This window comes from Phaenicophaeus curvirostris, chromosome 1 (genome assembly GCF_032191515.1).
Source record: "Phaenicophaeus curvirostris isolate KB17595 chromosome 1, BPBGC_Pcur_1.0, whole genome shotgun sequence".
NCBI lineage: Eukaryota > Metazoa > Chordata > Aves > Cuculiformes > Cuculidae > Phaenicophaeus > Phaenicophaeus curvirostris.
In genome coordinates, this window is record NC_091392.1 from 16,084,656 (window position 1) to 16,102,957 (window position 18,302).

The 18,302-nt window shown below is 36.5% G+C and overlaps 1 protein-coding gene across 2 annotated transcripts in view; it reads left to right on the forward strand.

Moving 5' to 3' along the window:
* Window positions 1-18,302, forward strand: part of CPNE8 (copine 8) — a 102,185-nt gene that overhangs the window by 51,223 nt on the left and 32,660 nt on the right. For both annotated transcript variants that reach the window (XM_069849869.1, XM_069849864.1), the window contains exons 8-11: window positions 2,578-2,681; window positions 4,382-4,486; window positions 8,550-8,591; window positions 13,015-13,090. In XM_069849869.1, coding sequence (XP_069705970.1) covers window positions 2,578-2,681; window positions 4,382-4,486; window positions 8,550-8,591; window positions 13,015-13,090 — 327 coding nt within the window. The remainder of the gene's footprint in view (window positions 1-2,577; window positions 2,682-4,381; window positions 4,487-8,549; window positions 8,592-13,014; window positions 13,091-18,302) is intronic.

The window sequence follows — 18,302 nt, forward strand, 5'->3', positions numbered from 1 at the left end:
TCTCTCTCTCTTTGCACTCTGTTTTGCATTCTCTGTCATGCTCTTTCATGTGCAGTCTCTCACAATCTCTTGTGCTGTCTTGCCAGCTGTCACATACTTTCTCTGTGATATTTACTACCTGAGGTTATTCAGTATTTGGATTAACTCTTATCTGAACGTCAGAGATTTGTTTGCAAAACTTTTATAGCACGCGTTCAGAATGGGAAAGATGTTTAGAACCACTGAATTGTTGAGATTGGAAAAGATCTTGGGGCATCATCTAGTCCAACCCTCCTGCCCTTCTTAGAGCAGTTTGGGGTTCTGTGCAATCAGGTTTTGCATATGTCCCAGGAAACTATTTCAGTGTTTTGCCACACTCACAGCAAAAATTTTTTTTCTTGTATTTAAATGGAATTCTTGTATTTCTACTTGAACCGATTCCCGGTTGTTCATACCACTAAGCAGAGTGTATTTACTCCCTCCCATCAGATATAAGTATAAATATAAATTGATAAAATCTCCCTGAGCCTTCTTTTCTCCAGCCTGAATAATTCCAGCTATCTTGGCCTTTCCTCATATGGGAGTCTAATCTCTTAATAATTTTAGTGACCCTTTTACTGAAATTGTACCAGTATATCCATATGTTTCTTGTACTGAGGAGCCCAGAACTGGACACAGTACTCCAGCTGTGGCCTCACCTGTGCTGAGTCACTTCCTTCAACTTTCTGTCAGCAGTCTTCTGAATGCTATTGGCTTTTAGCTGCTAAGAGCACACAGGTCTACTTGGTGTCCACCAAGAGCACCCTACCCACCCCACCCAGTCCTTTCCTGCAAAGCTACTTTCAAGCTGTTTGGCCTGCAGCTTGTACTGGTGCATGGAGTTATTCTCCTCCAAGTGCAATACTGGACATTTCCCTCTGTTGAACGCCACAGGTTATGCCGGTTTGTTTTTCCAGCCTGTGCAGGTTCCTCTGAGTGGCAGCTCTACCATCTGGTGTATGAACTGCTATTTCTAGTTTTGCATCATTTGCAAACTTGCTGAGGGTCTACTCTGTCTCATCATCCAGGTCATTAATGGAGATATTAAATATTATTGGCCCCATTTTTGACACCTGAAGTACACCACTAGTGACTGGTCTCCAGATGGACTTTGTGCCACTAATCATGACCCTTTGAAGCCCAAGAGTTCAGCCAGTTTTCAGTCCTCCTCACTGGCTCGTTATCTAGTCTGTAATTCATCAGTTTGTGAGCCAGGATGTTATGGGAGATAGTGTTTAAGGCCATGCTAAGGTCAAGATAAACAACATCCACTACTCTTCCCTCATCTACTGAGCCACTCATTTTATGAGGGAAGGCTTCAGGTTGATCATTTTCCCCTTTGTAAATCCATGTTGATGACTCTCAGCCACCTTCTTGTCTTTCATGCATTTGGAAATGTTTTCTAGGATCATTTGCTCTATCATCTTCTCAGGGATTGAGGAAAGAATGGCCTGGATCCTTTTCCTTGCCCTTTCTCAAAGATAGGAGTGATGTTTGTGAAAGCCAAAGTGCCAGAAGTTCCCAGTGGTCAGGAACTTCTGAACATCATGACTTCAAAAGATAATCAAAAGTGGCCTCACAGTGACATTGGTCAACTCCATCAGCACTCACAGGTGCAACATATCAGGTCCCATGGACTTCCATATGTCCAATCTGTATAAACGTTCCCTTATCTGCTCCTCCTCTAACAAGGGCAAGTTATCCTGGTTCCAAACTTTCTCGGGTCTTGGTCTTGGTCTCAGATGCCTGAGGTTCTTGAAGACAAATCTTACAGTAAAGATCAAGGGGTAGAAAGCTATGAGAAACATGGACTTTTCTATGAACTGACCTTTATCACCTAGTCCCCTGCCCCACTCAGTGGTGAACCCACATTTTCCCTACTCTTTAGCTGCTGTTAGACCTGTAGACCTGTTTATGGAATACAACCTTCCAGGAGACCCTGCCTCAGTGATGAGTCTGCAGGTTTATATTTGTGGTTAGAATCCTCCTCGCTTTCTTGACTCTGCCCAGAGGGGTGACTATGTGTGACTATCAATTTGCCTGACTAGAGCAAAGAATTTTTTCTCCTTATCTGTCATCAGAATAAGTGTATTTGATATCTTCCAGGCTCATTTTTGGAAGCTTCTGGACTTTTAATAGCAAGCTGCTAAGCCATTTGCTTTAAAAGACAGCAGGAGCAGATAACTACAGGTTTAAGTCAATGAAGGAATGAGGCTTAGTCTTGTCACTGGAGTATTTAAAATTAATTCTAATATGTGTTCCTTGTCTGTGCACTTACTTCCCTCAGAATGCAACTTTGGATGTCAGAAAATACTGGAAAAATCCCGAGGCATTTAGTATAGAAATTTAGTCTCCCTTTGTGCCCCTCAACCAAGGAATTATTGGTTCCAGTAGTTCAAATTGCACTATAAGGACATTGCAGGAATGTGACATCCAGTAGGCAGATACCCTCATTTATTTTGTTTTCTATTTGTATAGTTATTAGTCAATGATTGGTTTTATTTTTTTAGTGTAGCAAATTGCATGTTCTATGTAATTTTTCTGTATTACCCATTTCAGGATTCAGTTTTAATGCAATTTTGTGCGAACAAACTAGACAAGAAGGACTTCTTCGGGAAATCTGATCCTTTCCTTGTATTTCATCGAAGTAATGAAGATGGCAGGTAGATGCCTGTTAAGTATTTCTTCTGCTAAACAGTAGAAAACTTATTTATTTGCAGATGGTAATATAGTTCTCTTAGAATGTTTGTTGGATTTAAGTATATCATGTTGTGCAGTATAGAAATAAAACTATTGTAACAAGTAGATCAGATATTGCAACTAGGGATTTTAAGAGTTGAATGTATGGTAAATATAGAGCACTATGAAAATTAATTGTAATAAAAATAGTTAAATAGCATTGCTTTTGCTGAGACATAGTATGTTTTTAAATAGAACAAAATTGTAGCTTCAGAATATGCTAAAGATTAGAAATTGTTTTAGGTGAAAAACATTATATACTGCAAATTTGGAAATAGAAATAGAATTATAAAATACCTTAAATGGGAGATTCATGCTTTAACTTGTTAATGTATTTCAGTCTCTCCCGTTCTACTGCTAAGAGTTGACATGCTAACTTCTGGTCAACATGCTGCTTAGATGGGGGTCTAATGACAGGTTGTTTTCTTGGAAACTTACAGTTCTCACATATAACATCATATCAAACCAAAGTCTAGACATGTATGATACTACCTGCTTCAGTAGTTTAACTGGAACAGTAGTTAACACAAACCTGTGTATGGCTGTGTGTGTTTGTTCCCTGCCTTTTTCCTCTTGGGGGCAAGATTATAGGAACAGCTTCCTGAATAATCACTACTTATCTTAAATTGCAAACCTGGAGGAGTTCACTCCTTTGTGAGTGGCATTAAGGTCATTAGTGGAATTTCTCTGGGCATTGCTGGGAGTGGTGATATATGCAGTTTCTCTTGGTCTTGAGCGCCCTGCTTCTCCACTTCTTTCCAAAAGATGAGTGATGAGCCACTGATTCGTTATTAGTCTCCTGTGTCCAGTATGAGGTTAGGGCAGTACTTCCGCAGAAGGTTGGGGCAGAAGGATGGTCTCTTTTCTGTCTCTTAGCTTCAGGCGTGCCTTCTTAATTATAGCCATGATAAAAATGTAGGCTTTTCGAAAGCAAGAAAAGATGTTCCATCAAAGGACAACTTTACTTATATCATTACGTAGAATTTCAGTAGCAATTTCACCAGTGGCCTTGCCTTGTATTTTCTGTTGAACAATTCAATTCCCAAGATGTGGATTTAAAAGAAGTATTTTAATTTTGTGTCATTTATAGAAAGCAGGATATATTAAATGCATCATTGTACTTTGACTAAGAGAAGTTGATCCTGATCTCACAGAAGCTTATATATTTTACCAGAGACAGCCATGGGTTAAAAAATCATAGGTGTGAAAAAAAGAAACAGGCATCAGGAAACCATGACTCCTTTGGCTCAGTTTCTTATTCACTAAACAAGAATTAAATTTTTACCATAGCACTTGCTTTGTGGATCTATAACTGGTGCCTGACTATGCAAGGCCTGTATAAACAAGTAGGATGGAGGCTTCTCTTGCCTAAAACAACTCACTGAATGGTTGTAATTCTTGTCAAAATTGGAGTTAAAATATTTTAGGTTTAGAGTTGTTTAGCACTCTAGTCTTCAGTCTCTCTCAAACAGGTCTGTCCTCTCCAGTCCTTCCTTCTCTCTGCACTGCATGTCTTTTTTTCTTCATTGTATGAGTGCATACAGTTTACAGGTCTTATGATTCCATGTTTGGTGACACAAAAGAGAAAGTAAAGAAATATAAAATATGTCTTTTTTTATTACAGTTTTACAATCTGCCACAAAACAGAAGTCATAAAAAATACATTAAATCCAGTGTGGCAGGCATTCAAGATCTCTGTCAGAGCACTGTGTAATGGAGACTATGACCGGTAAGCTATACGTTAAGCTTTCTTTGCATGTATGATTATTTTTTTCCACCCTAACTCATGTATTCTTTCATATATAAGTTTTTTTGATGCAGTTCCTGATGTTACTTAGTATATTTAATCAGCATTTTGAAAGGACAATATGTGTTGGAAAACATTCATCATATTGAAGAATTTAGAAAAATAAAGTCAATATGCTAAGATATGTTAGTGATAATTTTCGGAAAAAAAATTCTTTGCCGTCTATGGTGTAATTAAGAAATGGAAAAAAAGGACTAATTTGGAAAATGGCCACTGCTACTAGTGTGCACAAGTATTTTTTTAATAGTGTTTCCATGTCTTCCCTGGCTGACATCATAATGTGAGAGGATGCTTAGAATGAAAGCCTTTAAAATATGTAGGTAAGTAGATGACAAAGACAGAAGGTAATTATCATCTTCTTCAAATTCAACATTTGCAGTGATGCCACGCAAAAGCATCCTTCTTTGGAAAATGTGGTAAAACCAGGTTTTTAACCAATATTTTACCAATAATAACAACCAAATTATTTAAGTTGAGGAATTATGGATATTTTTAGACTTCATAAAAAATGGATATGTTAACTGCTAACAATATCAACAAGAAAAAATGTTTAACTCCCTTTTGATTGCTTTTGTTCTGTTGTCACCATTCATATTTTTGAAAGGCATTTGGATATTGGTGTTATTATTAAGCACCCAGTTAAATGTCTGGTAGTTCAGTTGTGTCTGCTACCTGAAATCTGGAATACAAAAATTATTTATGAATTATTATAAATCTGAGGAAATGTAGACTTATCAGTTAGTCATAATACTTTTAGCAGTGTATAGTGCAATATTTAGATGAAATCATGAAGGAAATATATGAAGACTAGAATAAAAATATGCATAATATGTAAGCTGAATGTACTAGAAAGATGGATAGATGTGCCAGGGTTCAATTTAACTTAACATAGACTGTGCAAAAAATGCAAGGGATGCAAAATGTACTTCTCTGGGTATTTCAAAGGCTAAAGGTCAAAAATCTGATTAAAATAAAAAGAAGTTTAGTATTGCATTCTTCTATATGTGAACTAACATTTCCATCAGCAGAAGCCAAATCATTTCTTGAAACATATTGCTACATGTAGAGAAATTAAGTAAGATTTCTCAAATTGACAATTTTCCTATGAGCGTGTCTTTCAAACAATCTTTAATTTGGAATTTAAATAGTTACTTGTCTTTTGTATCTCAAGTTTTATTTTCGGCTTCCATGTGTGTGGTTGCCATCAATTCATTTACATTTTATGTTACTATAGTACTTGATTTTACTATGTCATAACTCTTGCATTATTTTATTAGGCTAATTATTCAGTTAAATTTGTACACTAAAATTATTTTAATCAGTTATTGTGATATCCTAGTCTTCCGGGGAGACATTCTTTGAACTTGTAATTTACTGGCTAATGCCAGGGTATAAACAAATCAATTCTTGAAATAACTAATTGAATCTTGGTAGTGAGTACGAGAAAGCAGGAGACTAAAAAGGGCCTATATTCACTAAGCTGAGCAGAATGCTTTCACAGTAATAAACTTAAAACTCCATCTTTATAAGCTGCTTATTAAAAAGTCAAATGCTAATTGACTTGTGATTTTTCTTACCCCTAGAAAAGTGGTATTTTTTTATAATTATTTTGGAGGGGAGAATGGCCATTTTTAGTTTTCCCACCAGATCTTAACTGCTTTATTTGATCTGTGATACTCTTCCAGTACTTGACTGCATGCTCCTTCAAACTGATGGAAAAAGGGTTCTCCTATGTTGCTAACGCTCTTCTTGTGAATTACTTGGTACAGTCATCATCAGCCACGTTGGGTACTCTTCCAATTAGATGCAATGAAAATGTAGCAATTTCATAATAAGTATATATATGGGTTCATGTGCAAAATGCATAAGCAAAATAGTGCACGTGAAGCTATATTAAGGGAAAAAGGTTTTCACATCAATTAAAAGACATATTGTGGTAGCGGCAGATTGAAATAACTCCAGCTTTCCAAAAGATAATTAAAAAATATTATAGCATGCCTCAAATTATTATGTAACTACTGTTTTCTCATGTTGATTCTACCTTGAATGCTTTCAACATAATGTGCTCTGTGAAAATCTCATGAATAAAAGGCTCTGTGGAACCTCATAATCCTACCTACAACGGTCGTGTTTCAAATGAAGAAACACTTATTAGCTGTCAGATTAATTCAAATCAGTATTTGCTGGTAGTCCAGAAAAAGCATCCGAAGTTTGTTTGTTTATTTGAAAGGTTTTCTTTCTAAGGGTAAGGATTAGATTCCTAAGCTCAGTGTGGTAATACATAAAAACACAAACCTCGAAAGTCTTTTTTGGATGATGATAGTTTCACAGATCAAATTCCGGTGCTCTGGTTTCTAATATAGATCTGAAAGGTGAGCATAATGTAATTATTAAGATTACATCACAGTAAACATTCATTCTGCTTTTAGGGTAATTCTTCAGTTAGTGTATGCTTCTTACTGAGCTCTGTCCACTATTTCATTGTGAAGAGGCGAGGATTTGCTTAATTTTCCTCAGAATATGTAATAATTTCTTCATTAGAGAGCTATAATCTCATAAATGTGAAGTAGTGCATAGGGAGGGTACGTGAGCTTGTTTATTTGATCATACTTTTAGTTGAACTGTCTCAATATCTTGATTCACACAATAGCCAGTTGCAGATTCATTAGAGGGATGCTTGAGAAACTGTGTGAAATTATTACGTATTTGGCCTTTTTCATGAGGCTCTTCTCTAAAAATCTGCCAATTAGTTACTTTTTATGCTGTGAAAATATATTTTAGATACATTTATTATTTTGTATGTAGGATAATCTACTAGTTTGGCATTCAATTTGAATTTAAATGAAATAAATTCTTATTAGTTCTTCTATTGAAAAACTGTTTGCAATGAGTACATATGTGTTGGCAGACTTGAACATTTTATTAACCAGCTTGCCCATCAGTTCCAGACTCACTAAGAAGAGGATGGATATTCCTGCAGTGTGCAGGGTAGTCTGTCAGTTTGGAAAAACTGATACCCAGAGCCTGCCTCTGTATTGTTTCCCCGCATTGTTCGCAATCTGCTTGTCCCATTTTATTCTGAGAAGCCAGAGTCATGATTATGTTGTATAATCTCATGGTTGTCTAGTGTAGTCTGATGAAAGGACTAAACAACTATCCTGTTGGCTTTATAGGAATTAAAAAAAAATTGCACTACACTTTTCTGTCCTTTTTGGTCAGATAGCCAAGCAGCTTCCTCCTTTACTGAGAGGTAGGATGGGGGTTAAGAGGGTGAAACTGCAGCCTTTCAAGAACTACAAATTCCTCTCATCTGCAACCACAGACATGGTCTTCACAAAATCTTGGGTGGGTCTCACAGTTTTCATTTTTCACCACCACATAATGCTTAGAAGAGATTGAAGTTTTATTGTATTCTGGAGTAATTATTTTCATTTAAGAACCAAAATGTATGGAATAGACTTCTTTACTGCATTAAATGTGCTTTATTTTGTGTTGTGAACATTGCTTTTAATTTGTACTTTGTTGTTACAAGGGCCCCTCTCGATCTCTGCTCACTTCTTAATTATGGATATATTGCTTTTTAATGTAAGACTTTATTAAACCACAGTAGTTATCCCTTTTCCAGGTAACAGCAGATACCAAAGAATTCTTCAGAATAAGTTCCAGCTTGTTAACGTTCTTAAAATTTTTGATAATGCTTCAATGTTTAAAGAATCGTTTTTATGAAAACTCACAGAAAATTCAGAGCATCAGCAAGTAAAAATATCTTGAGTGAACTTCTAATGTGTTTAACTGTTTCCTTAGCTTCTGCTGTATTTTACTATTAATTTATGAATATCTATTGGGTAGCCTGACTGGCTTGCTATTTTCTGCCCCATGAGAAATGACTGCCTTCTGGATTTGGCACCACTGGTGCACTCATATTAAAGGCAATCCTGATACATTTTAATACATATCTTAATAGGGTGTGTTTCTTATTTTTTAGGACAATTAAAGTAGAAGTATATGATTGGGATAGAGATGGAAGGTAAGACATTATTCTGTTGTTAAACTTCAGGGTTATCCATGCATATTTTATATATATCCATGCACACTTTGAAACCAATAAACATGTCGAGGCCAGAACACAACTGGAGAGTGTTTAGAGGTATAAGTACTGGAAAAAAAGTTTTGCTGTGCTACAGTTCTGTTTTGTTCTGCAGTTGTGATAAATACTGATGTATTAATGCATTTCAAAGATGATGTCTGTATTTCTACGTGGAACAAACAAGATGGGGTGCTTCATGATGTAAAGTCAGTTTTTTTGAACTTGCTGTGTTATCAGTTAAGGAACACTTATGAACAGAGGGATAATCCATTTTATACTCTTACTTTCTTTTGCTTACAACACTGCCTCATACACTGTTGCTTTTCAGGTATGATAAAATACCTGAGCCTGCAATTGCTACTTCATCATTGCCTAAATTTCCCAACATAGAAACTACCTGTTCATTATCAGAATTTTAGATTGGGTTTGAATGTTCATTTCCATGCCTGCCTTCAACAAAACATTGTTGTAAACTCTAGAATTGGAGGAACTGTTTTAAATCATTGCCTGAAAGGGGGTGATGCAGAATTTCTGTTCCTAAATTTTAGAGGGGCGGTCTGTTATTATTAAAGTTCACCGTATTTATCTAATGTTCCTTTTTTTCTGAAGAAATTAGCCTTTCAAATTGCCTTTATTTTCACAAAAAAGATTTTTTTATTAGACTAGATTGATATCTCTTGTCTTTTTAAAGATGTTTGAGCTTGTATCTTAATACTTTGATTAGAAATTTTATTCATAAATCATGGTACTAAGACTTGCATGTAATACAAGAACATGCTGATATCTATTTGTCTTTAAGTTAGTCTGTCTTAATTATTTCATAATAGTCTTAATTTATGTTTTTAAATAGATGGGTATTATTGTATTATTTTTTTACACAGTAATGTCCTTATATTGGTAATGCAATTTGCTTCTAGCATTATGGCTAATGATATTGAGCCTCTGGGGTCCAGTAGATCTTGTAATCATAATAGGCAAGTCTATCCTGTGCTGACATTTGTTTTCTTGCTGACAAGGCCCCTGACTAGTTTCAGCTTTCTCAGCTTACACTTTTGTCTTTCTGGTTCCATCATGAAGCCTGTTGATTAATAATCATTCTTATCACATATTTACCCTCTATCAATACCTGCTAGTGCAAATTTATCCTTCTTGATCAGATATTCCCTGGAGTGACAAAGTAACATATTCTGACAATTAAAAAGACAAGGATTTAAATCAACAAAGCCTTCTTAGCCAAAAAACTCTACATCACTGTAATGATGAATTTCTATTAACATCCTATATTCCTCCCTTAGGTTTGGCAAATCCTTAAAACCATGTCACATTTACAGGTTTTTTTATAAACTATGATACTTTTTTGAAAATAACCTAAAAATTAAAAACTATATTACATTGCCAAGTTAATAAAAGCCAAAGATTATATCTTATTAAGGTACCAAATGCCATGTGCTGTCCCTGCCCATGGCATGGGGGGTTGGAACTAGATGATCTTTAAGGTCTCTTCCAACCCTAACTATTCTATGATTCTATGTGCTGCTCCATTTCATCCAAAATCTGAAACTGAGGTATGATTAAAAAGAAGAGGAGGAAATCTGACAAAAAAATATTGTGTAGCTGCAATTCTGAGTGAAATCTTCAGTATACTGTGGAGTTCAGGCAATCATTAGCCTCTACACACTCACAGTTTGAAGGATTGTCTGCTTTTACTCACATTCCACTCTGAATAGCTATAAAATTAATATCTGATAAGCAAAAAGTGAAGAGTGCTATTTATATGTATTCCTTTTTATTCTAATTGTATGATTTATTTGTCTTTTGCTTTCTACCTTTTTTGAATTTAGAAGCAGGCAGAACACTCACATCTTACACGTTAAGTTCCTCAGAAAGATGAGACAGCAGTCACCCCACGTAACTTCAGACAATGTAAAAATCAGATGACTAGATTGAACTAATCATATAAGCTACTTTAGTAGCTTACAGGGGAAAATGGTCTGATTGAATCCTAACTGGAATAAATTGCTATTTGGTGCTGCCTATGACTTACTAGTGATTATAGCAAGAACATAAGTGCCTAATTTAACTCTGACGTTGTCAAATGTATCTGAAGTGAATCTCATTCAAGAATTAGACTATCATATTTTGTACAATGCTGCTGTGACTCAGTTTATATTAATTTCCATTTTTGATGAACTGTTCATAAGCAGTTGTTACACAAGCTGATGTCTTCACTGTGCTGAATCTATTTGCTCCAGAGATGTGCAGTGTGGGCTGGAACAACCCTTCAAAGACAGTCAGAACACCTTTAAGATAGCAAAGCAAGTTATACTGAATATTTCAAGTGATTCTGCAGCCAGTAAAGCAACGTTACTATGCATATACTTGATTTCCAAGTCTTGATTTGACTTGGCTTTGACTTCTAGAGTCTTGACTTAGAGTTTGGGTATTTTCCCCCATTCCATGTTACCTGTGCTTTGGGAAAACAGCACTAAGATGCTTTGGGTTGAGCTTCTTAGGGTCACTTTCATGGAAGAAATTCTTTCGAGTTAATTGTATATTCTTAGTTTTCATTTATTTTCAAATATAATTTAAAATTTTTTGACTGAAAGGTAATACTGGACATTTATAACATTAACATTATTGTTAAATATTTCTTTGTTTCATGGATGGATGTATGGATGTCTTCCTCTATTCCCCTGGTTCAGTAGTCATTGCAGTCTGGAATGCATATGGTCAAAGGAGATGATACCTCCAAAATGCATTTCTCAAGAAAAGTCTTTGTCTATCTCAGAACAAATTTCCTGATCTCTTTACTGGAAGGGCAGTGTTTCGTGAGAGGTGGTCCCTCCTGAATCTGAGTGATTGGGAGTATCTTCACCGTATAGTATTTCTCAAGCTTTCATACAGGCTGGTTTGCATATTTCATGTGCAGTAGCATGATGACCAGGCCTTTTAATTGTTTGTTTTACATATTCTGTGAATTCAGACTGGTTTCAGAAAGTGAGATTTATATTTGGGGATTGTTTTTCATTTTATTTCATTATGAATAGATGTAGAAAGAACTTTCATGTCACTATGAATTGTTTCCATTTTTCCTCTTCTTGGAACATTCAGATTTATTTAAATTTGCTTTTAATATTTATAGCTTAATTAGATGTGCTGTATTTCTTAAAAGCAAATTTTACAAGTAACAAAGTCATAAAACTTCGATTTTCTATTCTAGTTTACCATTGGAGGCAAGGTAAAAAAGTTAATTCCATAGCTCACCAGATGTAGAGGCAGAGGGTAGAGGAGATACACGATCTTGTTAGGGAACAGCTGTGAAAACAGAGGAAGACAGGGACAGGCAGGAATGCAAGTTGGAGCAGCAGGAAAGAAAATTTAGCTGTGAAGAGTGGGAGAATGGAACAGGTCTTGGGACTGCTGGGAGTTGTGTAGATAGCTGTTAGGCACTCACCCCTGTGGCTGCTTTCACTCCAGACCCCTGAGATATGAACCTGCAATCCAGTCACTTCTGGCAGCCTCGTGCTTTCTGTCCCCCAGTTCCCTGACCCCAGCTGCCTTTCTTAGCGATCCTTCATCCACTACACTCTCTATGGCTACCCTGCTCGCAGTGGTTTCTTGCAGTATGCCATCCCCTGATTGAGAGTTGACAAAGCAGTTTTCAAAACGTGGATGACAGCACAGGAGTGGTGAATGTATTCTTGAAGAAGAACAGGATTTAGAAAGGAGAAGGTTGGTAACCATTGCTTTAGTGTTAGATTAAGATCTGCTATCCAATGGGGTCAAATACCATTTGACTGAGTAGCCTCAGTGGATTGCTCTTCTCCTCTCAGATAGGAAGACAATAGCGGCTGAAATAAGCTTTGGGTCTTCCCCTTGAAAGTACCATTCAATATCAAATTTGTAGGGCTGTTGTTTTCTGGTCTAAGTTACTCCTTTCACAGTATTAATATCTCCCTTTCTCTAACATAGTCTTGCACACCATTCAGAGTCTGTGATGCCAGTGAGAAAATGGTGATAGTCTTTGATAGCCCACTCAGGTTCTCCAGATTCTGTAAGCTTGCAGTGGGGTCAGATCACTAATTTACTACCTAGGCCTCATTGTGCGACTAAGTTGAGTAGAAGCCATCAGAAATATTTAAACTAATAGTTTTCAGCACTGAATTTTTTTTACTAATAGAGTGAACACACTACAGAGAGAGAAATAAAGATTTTTTTAAGCAAATTACATCTTTTGATATTGCTCCCTTCTTGGGTGTCAGTTCACATTGGCTGTGCTTCTCTTTTTCATAAATAGATGTAATACATTTTTAAATTACTAAATGCTGTGCATTTGATTTGAATTTTTTTTTTTTTAATACAGCCATGATTTCATCGGGGAATTCACAACAAGTTACAGAGAGTTGTCAAGAGGGCAGTCTCAGTTCAATGTGTACGAGGTAAGTGTTGTCAGTATTTACTCACTTTCAGGAAATAAATGAGAACGCTTCCAAATGTTTTCATGGCAAACTGGTCAAATCTGCTTAGTGCTTTTCAAAATCAAACTTTAGAATTGTTTCACATTTCTCCTTTTATAAAGAGGAACAGAGAATCTAAAAGTGTAGCTTCATAAAAAGACTTAAGTAGGTATGTATCCGTGTGTAGCACACTGGGCTGTGAGAGAGTAAGAAGAGCGCTTCAAGCAGCCAGGTTGGTCTGACACAGCTTGGAACAAATACTGCATTAGCACTATTTGTGTAGGAACAATTTGTCATTTATTCCTCCTTTTTCCAACTGCTACATGTGCCGTGTGCTATTTTCTCTTAACCAGAGAATACCTGATGATTTCTACATCAGATGCAGAGTTCACATGCCTTTGATCTGAAGTGCAGACTTCAGACTAATGACAGTTCTGATGCAGGGCTTACAAGTGACAGAGAATTTAGCTTACTTATTCATATGATTTTCCATATGGTTGGTTACCATCTTTTATTATAAATCTGCATCTCATTTCCAGTTTAGGATTCACATATCTGCCAGTTACTGCAATTGATGGGCAGTTGTCAATTCAGTTAAAGTTTTACGGTTTTAGATGACTCCTAGCTGCATCAAGACCTTTTTATATCTTGTAGGTGAATGCAGACTACATCCACATTCCCCCTTGGTCGCCTCTCCAGCCAAAATTGTGCAGGCTTGTTTATTTCAGACCTAATAAATCCCTAGTTTAAGAATTATTTCTTAATTTAGTCTGAGATTTTGGGGATTGTAAAAATGTAAACTTTTTTTTCCAAAATCAGACTTCACTGAATCTTCAAAATTCACTACAGTTTATTCTCAGAAGCAATCAGTGTGTGCAGACAAAAACTGAGATGCACAAACTTGAAGTGTCATAAAGGCATTTTGAGCATTTTTTTTCTTTTTTTTTGGAAAAATCTCTTTTAAAATTATCCCATATTTGTACACAAAAAAATGACTGAAAAAAGAAAGTCTAAGCATTAAGACTTCTGCATCAGAACTTCATTTTCAAATTAATATCCCAGAAGAATCTCAGGCTGGAATGAGAAATGTATTGTGAAATTTCAAAATGTGTTAAATAAGGAGAGGCAATAGCAGGAAAAGATTTAAGATGTATTTAGTCACTGAAAACAAGTGTCAACTTGCAGACTCTTCCTAAGGAAATATGTTACATTCTGCAGTGTTAAGCTCCAGCTTATGTTTTATAGATCTGAGAAATTTCATTTTCAGTTTTGAGTCCCTGTTATTTTTATGCAGAGCTGTGATCGCTTCAGCTTTATCTTAGCTTAGTAGGTAATGGTGTGTAGTACAGTAACTTCAAAAACTGTGAATGCAATCCCTAGCTAGAAGCAGTACAAGTGAGTTAGAATTACGCTTTATCTGATCTGATAAGTTCTGCTTAGATTGTTCTAATGTCATCATCATATCTGGTGCTGAGGTAACGTGGTTATCCTCCTTTTTGCACCAGAGGTAGGAAGTCTACCTACGCTATGCTGTGTACGCATGCTGACTTGTCTAGTTCTGTGTCGAGTGTCTGCACTGTATTGCATTGTACTTGGAGTTGTCTTCCAGAATTCGTGTAAAAGGAATTGGTTTATTTCCAATGGTAAAACAATGTGGAGTGTTTCAAGTTCCACCTCCTTTTTGTGTGTTTGTGTGTGTGTGTGTGTGTGTACAAAAGCCAAGAAGGATTACTCATAATTTAGATGATACAGGTGCTAGACAGCTATGTCTAGTTGCCTTTTACTATTCCTTTCTCATGTGGCAGCAGCCTAGAGCTTAGGTACACAACAGTACCTAAGCATTTCATTCACCATTCTGATGATAGGCATTCTTGGTACATTTACACAAAACCCCACAGCTTTTTTGTGATACTGATATGGGGGTAGCATTTGGGAATGGATGGTCTGCTTAATTAGAGCAGCATTACTATAAAGACAACTCCCTTCAAAGGCTCAAGAGTAGCAGTTTTCACATGGGAAATGTATGTATATTCCAAGCTCGTGTATATTCTCGTGTGAAAATACACGCTACTGCATTTTAATATACATATGCATATGTCCAGCCATTGGTGTTAAAGGTTTTAGGACTTTCCATCTCGCACGTACTGATAGACAAAGTGCATGGATTGTGCCAGATACTTCCAGTTTCTCTAAGGTGAAGTGCTGAGTCTGTAGGCTTTGCTCTGTGAGTCTTCCGTAGTTTCACTTACTGAGATTTGCAAAGAGCCTTTGTTTTATTTTTAACTATTTTATTGTCGTTCTCAGTCAATTATGTTCTCATTTCTGCTATCATTCCTTTCTGGATACAAGCATTTGTAAAACACAAAATCCCTACTGTTTAGGCAGGGTACAGTCTGTGCTGTATTTGGTGTCCTAAGGTGTTTATATACCAGGAATAGAGGAACCTTAGAAGAGTCTGAGTATGAAGTTCATATTCAGTGCATCAGGTCAGGGAGTCATGAACCCAAAGAACTATGTAATGGGTAAGCTTTTTTGGTGTGCTTTTTCTTTATGATTTTTCTTTATGATTTCTAGACAATATGTCTGCCTGATAATTCTTTGACGGACCCTTTGTAAAAATAAACTTATTACAAAATATGAGCTCCTTTGTCCCTTTCAGAGTTTATAAATACTATTAAACACAGGAATGGTCCAGTTTTGAGTTTAGCTGTGTTTTCCTTTCATCCACATTGAAAAGTCTGTAGTCTCCTTTTCAATGAATTTATGAGATGTTTGTTTCAGTTGAGTAGTCAACATAACCCAGGCAATACAGCATCTGTCAAAGTGCCTGAGGGAAAGATGGGAGAGGTGGCAGCGCATCCTACTAGAAACTGCCTTCATTTTGCCTTGGTTCTTGGACTGTTGTGCTTTTATGTAAGACCTTGACTCTTATCCTCATGCAATAGAATACTGTCATCACATCACAGTAATGACAAATGCTTAAGACCTTCTTCCACGTTTTAGGTATGCTTTTTGAGGGATTTAGGTCAGCTTCTGTATTTGCAGCACGAGTTCCAGCATCATGCAGTTTGCATGCACAGTGTCTCTCAGAACTGAAATGTGTTTTTTCTTCATATTCTTCCTAATAAAGAGAAGACAGGCTTTTATAGTTATAGCCTTGACTTTTTCATATGGTGTACAGATATTTGTTGTTCCTTCAGCTGTCCTTGATTGGTCTCAGACTACCGCCATTAGACATAAATATTTTGTAAAGTTTCATATTCCTGGTATAGATGAGCACAAATCTTATGGTTGAGGCAAGCACTAATGCAGGGAAGGAAGGTGCTCCAATTCTGTGCTGCACTTTTATTTTTAAGATTAGCAAAGGTGCTGCTGTGCAAAACAGGACAAAGATAACTGAAAGCCATGGGTCTTTTTCTTATTTAGATCCAAGATCATCCCCAGAGTTACTGTAAAATACAGCAATTTCCAATGGATAGTGTCACAGCACAGATTACTGTGTGCAGTGAAAACGTCTTCTCCTGTTGTATCACTGACATAAGTCTTACCCTACCAGGAATATTCTGTCATAACATCTTAAGTCATTTTGCAGTTTCTTAAATATAGTATCCATATCTTACTTCCAGCGATAGCATACATTTTCCAAGCATCTCATGTTTGCCTCCCCACACTGCAACCCTCTGTACTTTGGTACTGCTTCTACTTGATCAGTCTGTGCAATATCAGAACAAAAGAGACTGGACAAATTCTTTTTTAAATTGTTTTGCATTTACAGACTGACCCAAGGCAGGTAGAGAAATTTGTGTTTTAGTAGCTGTCCCATATTTTCAGATTAGAAACATTTCTATAACAAGCTCTTTTCAATTGACCTTTTTTTTAAAATGTAAGAGATCATATAGTTTTCTGGGTTACTGCAGGAGGGATGTAAGACTTTCAGAGGCTAAAAAATGTTTGTTTATTTATAAAGGTATCAAATCTGAGGGAAAAAAAGAGCACATGAATATAATAATTATAGTACCTGGAATTATAGGAGAAAAACAAGCTGTGATTTGGTTCATCTTTGTTAGCAAGTAGATGCCTTATTTCCCTTGATACTTTTCTCCAATCTCCAGTGCATTTCCTAGCAATTCCCAAGAAGCCAATTGTTGAGTTACCTGAAGCAGACGATTCAGATTAATCTGGTTTTTGGCATTTAATGACTGCTAGCAAGAAATATGCTGCTAACTCAGGCCTGACCACAGGATTCCAGAGAGCTGTGAATGAAGGGCCACAGGGGAGGCAGGCAGTCTGTTACCTTCATCTTCCTCTTCTGGGTAATTGTCAGCAGGAGACATTTTCTGGCTAAGGTTGTGTTTCTACGGGAATTACTGCGTTGTGTATAAATCACCATTACACAGATTTAATCCATTGCTCACCAGTCAAGTTACTGTTAATAGAAGGGACAGGGGTTATTTGGGGGGTTTTAAGCGTTAAAAGGGCTTAAGTATGCGTAAGGCAGTAAAAGGTTTGAAGAATACTTACTGCGTAACTGTGGCATACTGGAGAGAAAGAGTTGCTGTGGTTTGGGAATAATGATATGGTTGGACTTGATGATCCGATGGGTCTTTTCCAACCTGGTGATTCTATGATAGTTCTCTCTTTCTGCCTTACCTTTCACAACTGGTCTGTGATATGTGAGGAATATAATCTTTAACTGTAATTTCACTTTGATGGGGGCAAAGAATTTTTTGAAGACATGTATTAGTATTTTTCTGATTTTCAGGCAAAATTGTTTAAATATTTTATAGCAGTTAAGTGACTTGAGATTTCAACTGGGAATGTTTTCATTCCTTGTCATGCACAGAACATCTGTCAGTAGTTTACAGTAAAACTTGGCAATAAGCCTCAAGGATTTGAGTTCCCTAGTTATATAGGAGATCGCTGATTGACCTAATTAACAAACTAATGTTTTGCTTCCACTTCCATGTGCAATTTTGAAAAAAGCATTATATTTTAATGTGTGTGTTCTTAAACTGACTGAAACTTGTGTTTGGATGGGTAGGTAATGAGAAGGGAAGTAATTTTTATTGGTGGCTACAGTGGGACATATCATAGGTGTGGGTTCAGTGCATTCAAGAAAACTGTTTAATGCTCTGTAGTCCAGTTGTGTGAAGATTGTCGTGAATGGAGAGCCCCACAATTTCTGTGTGCCTGT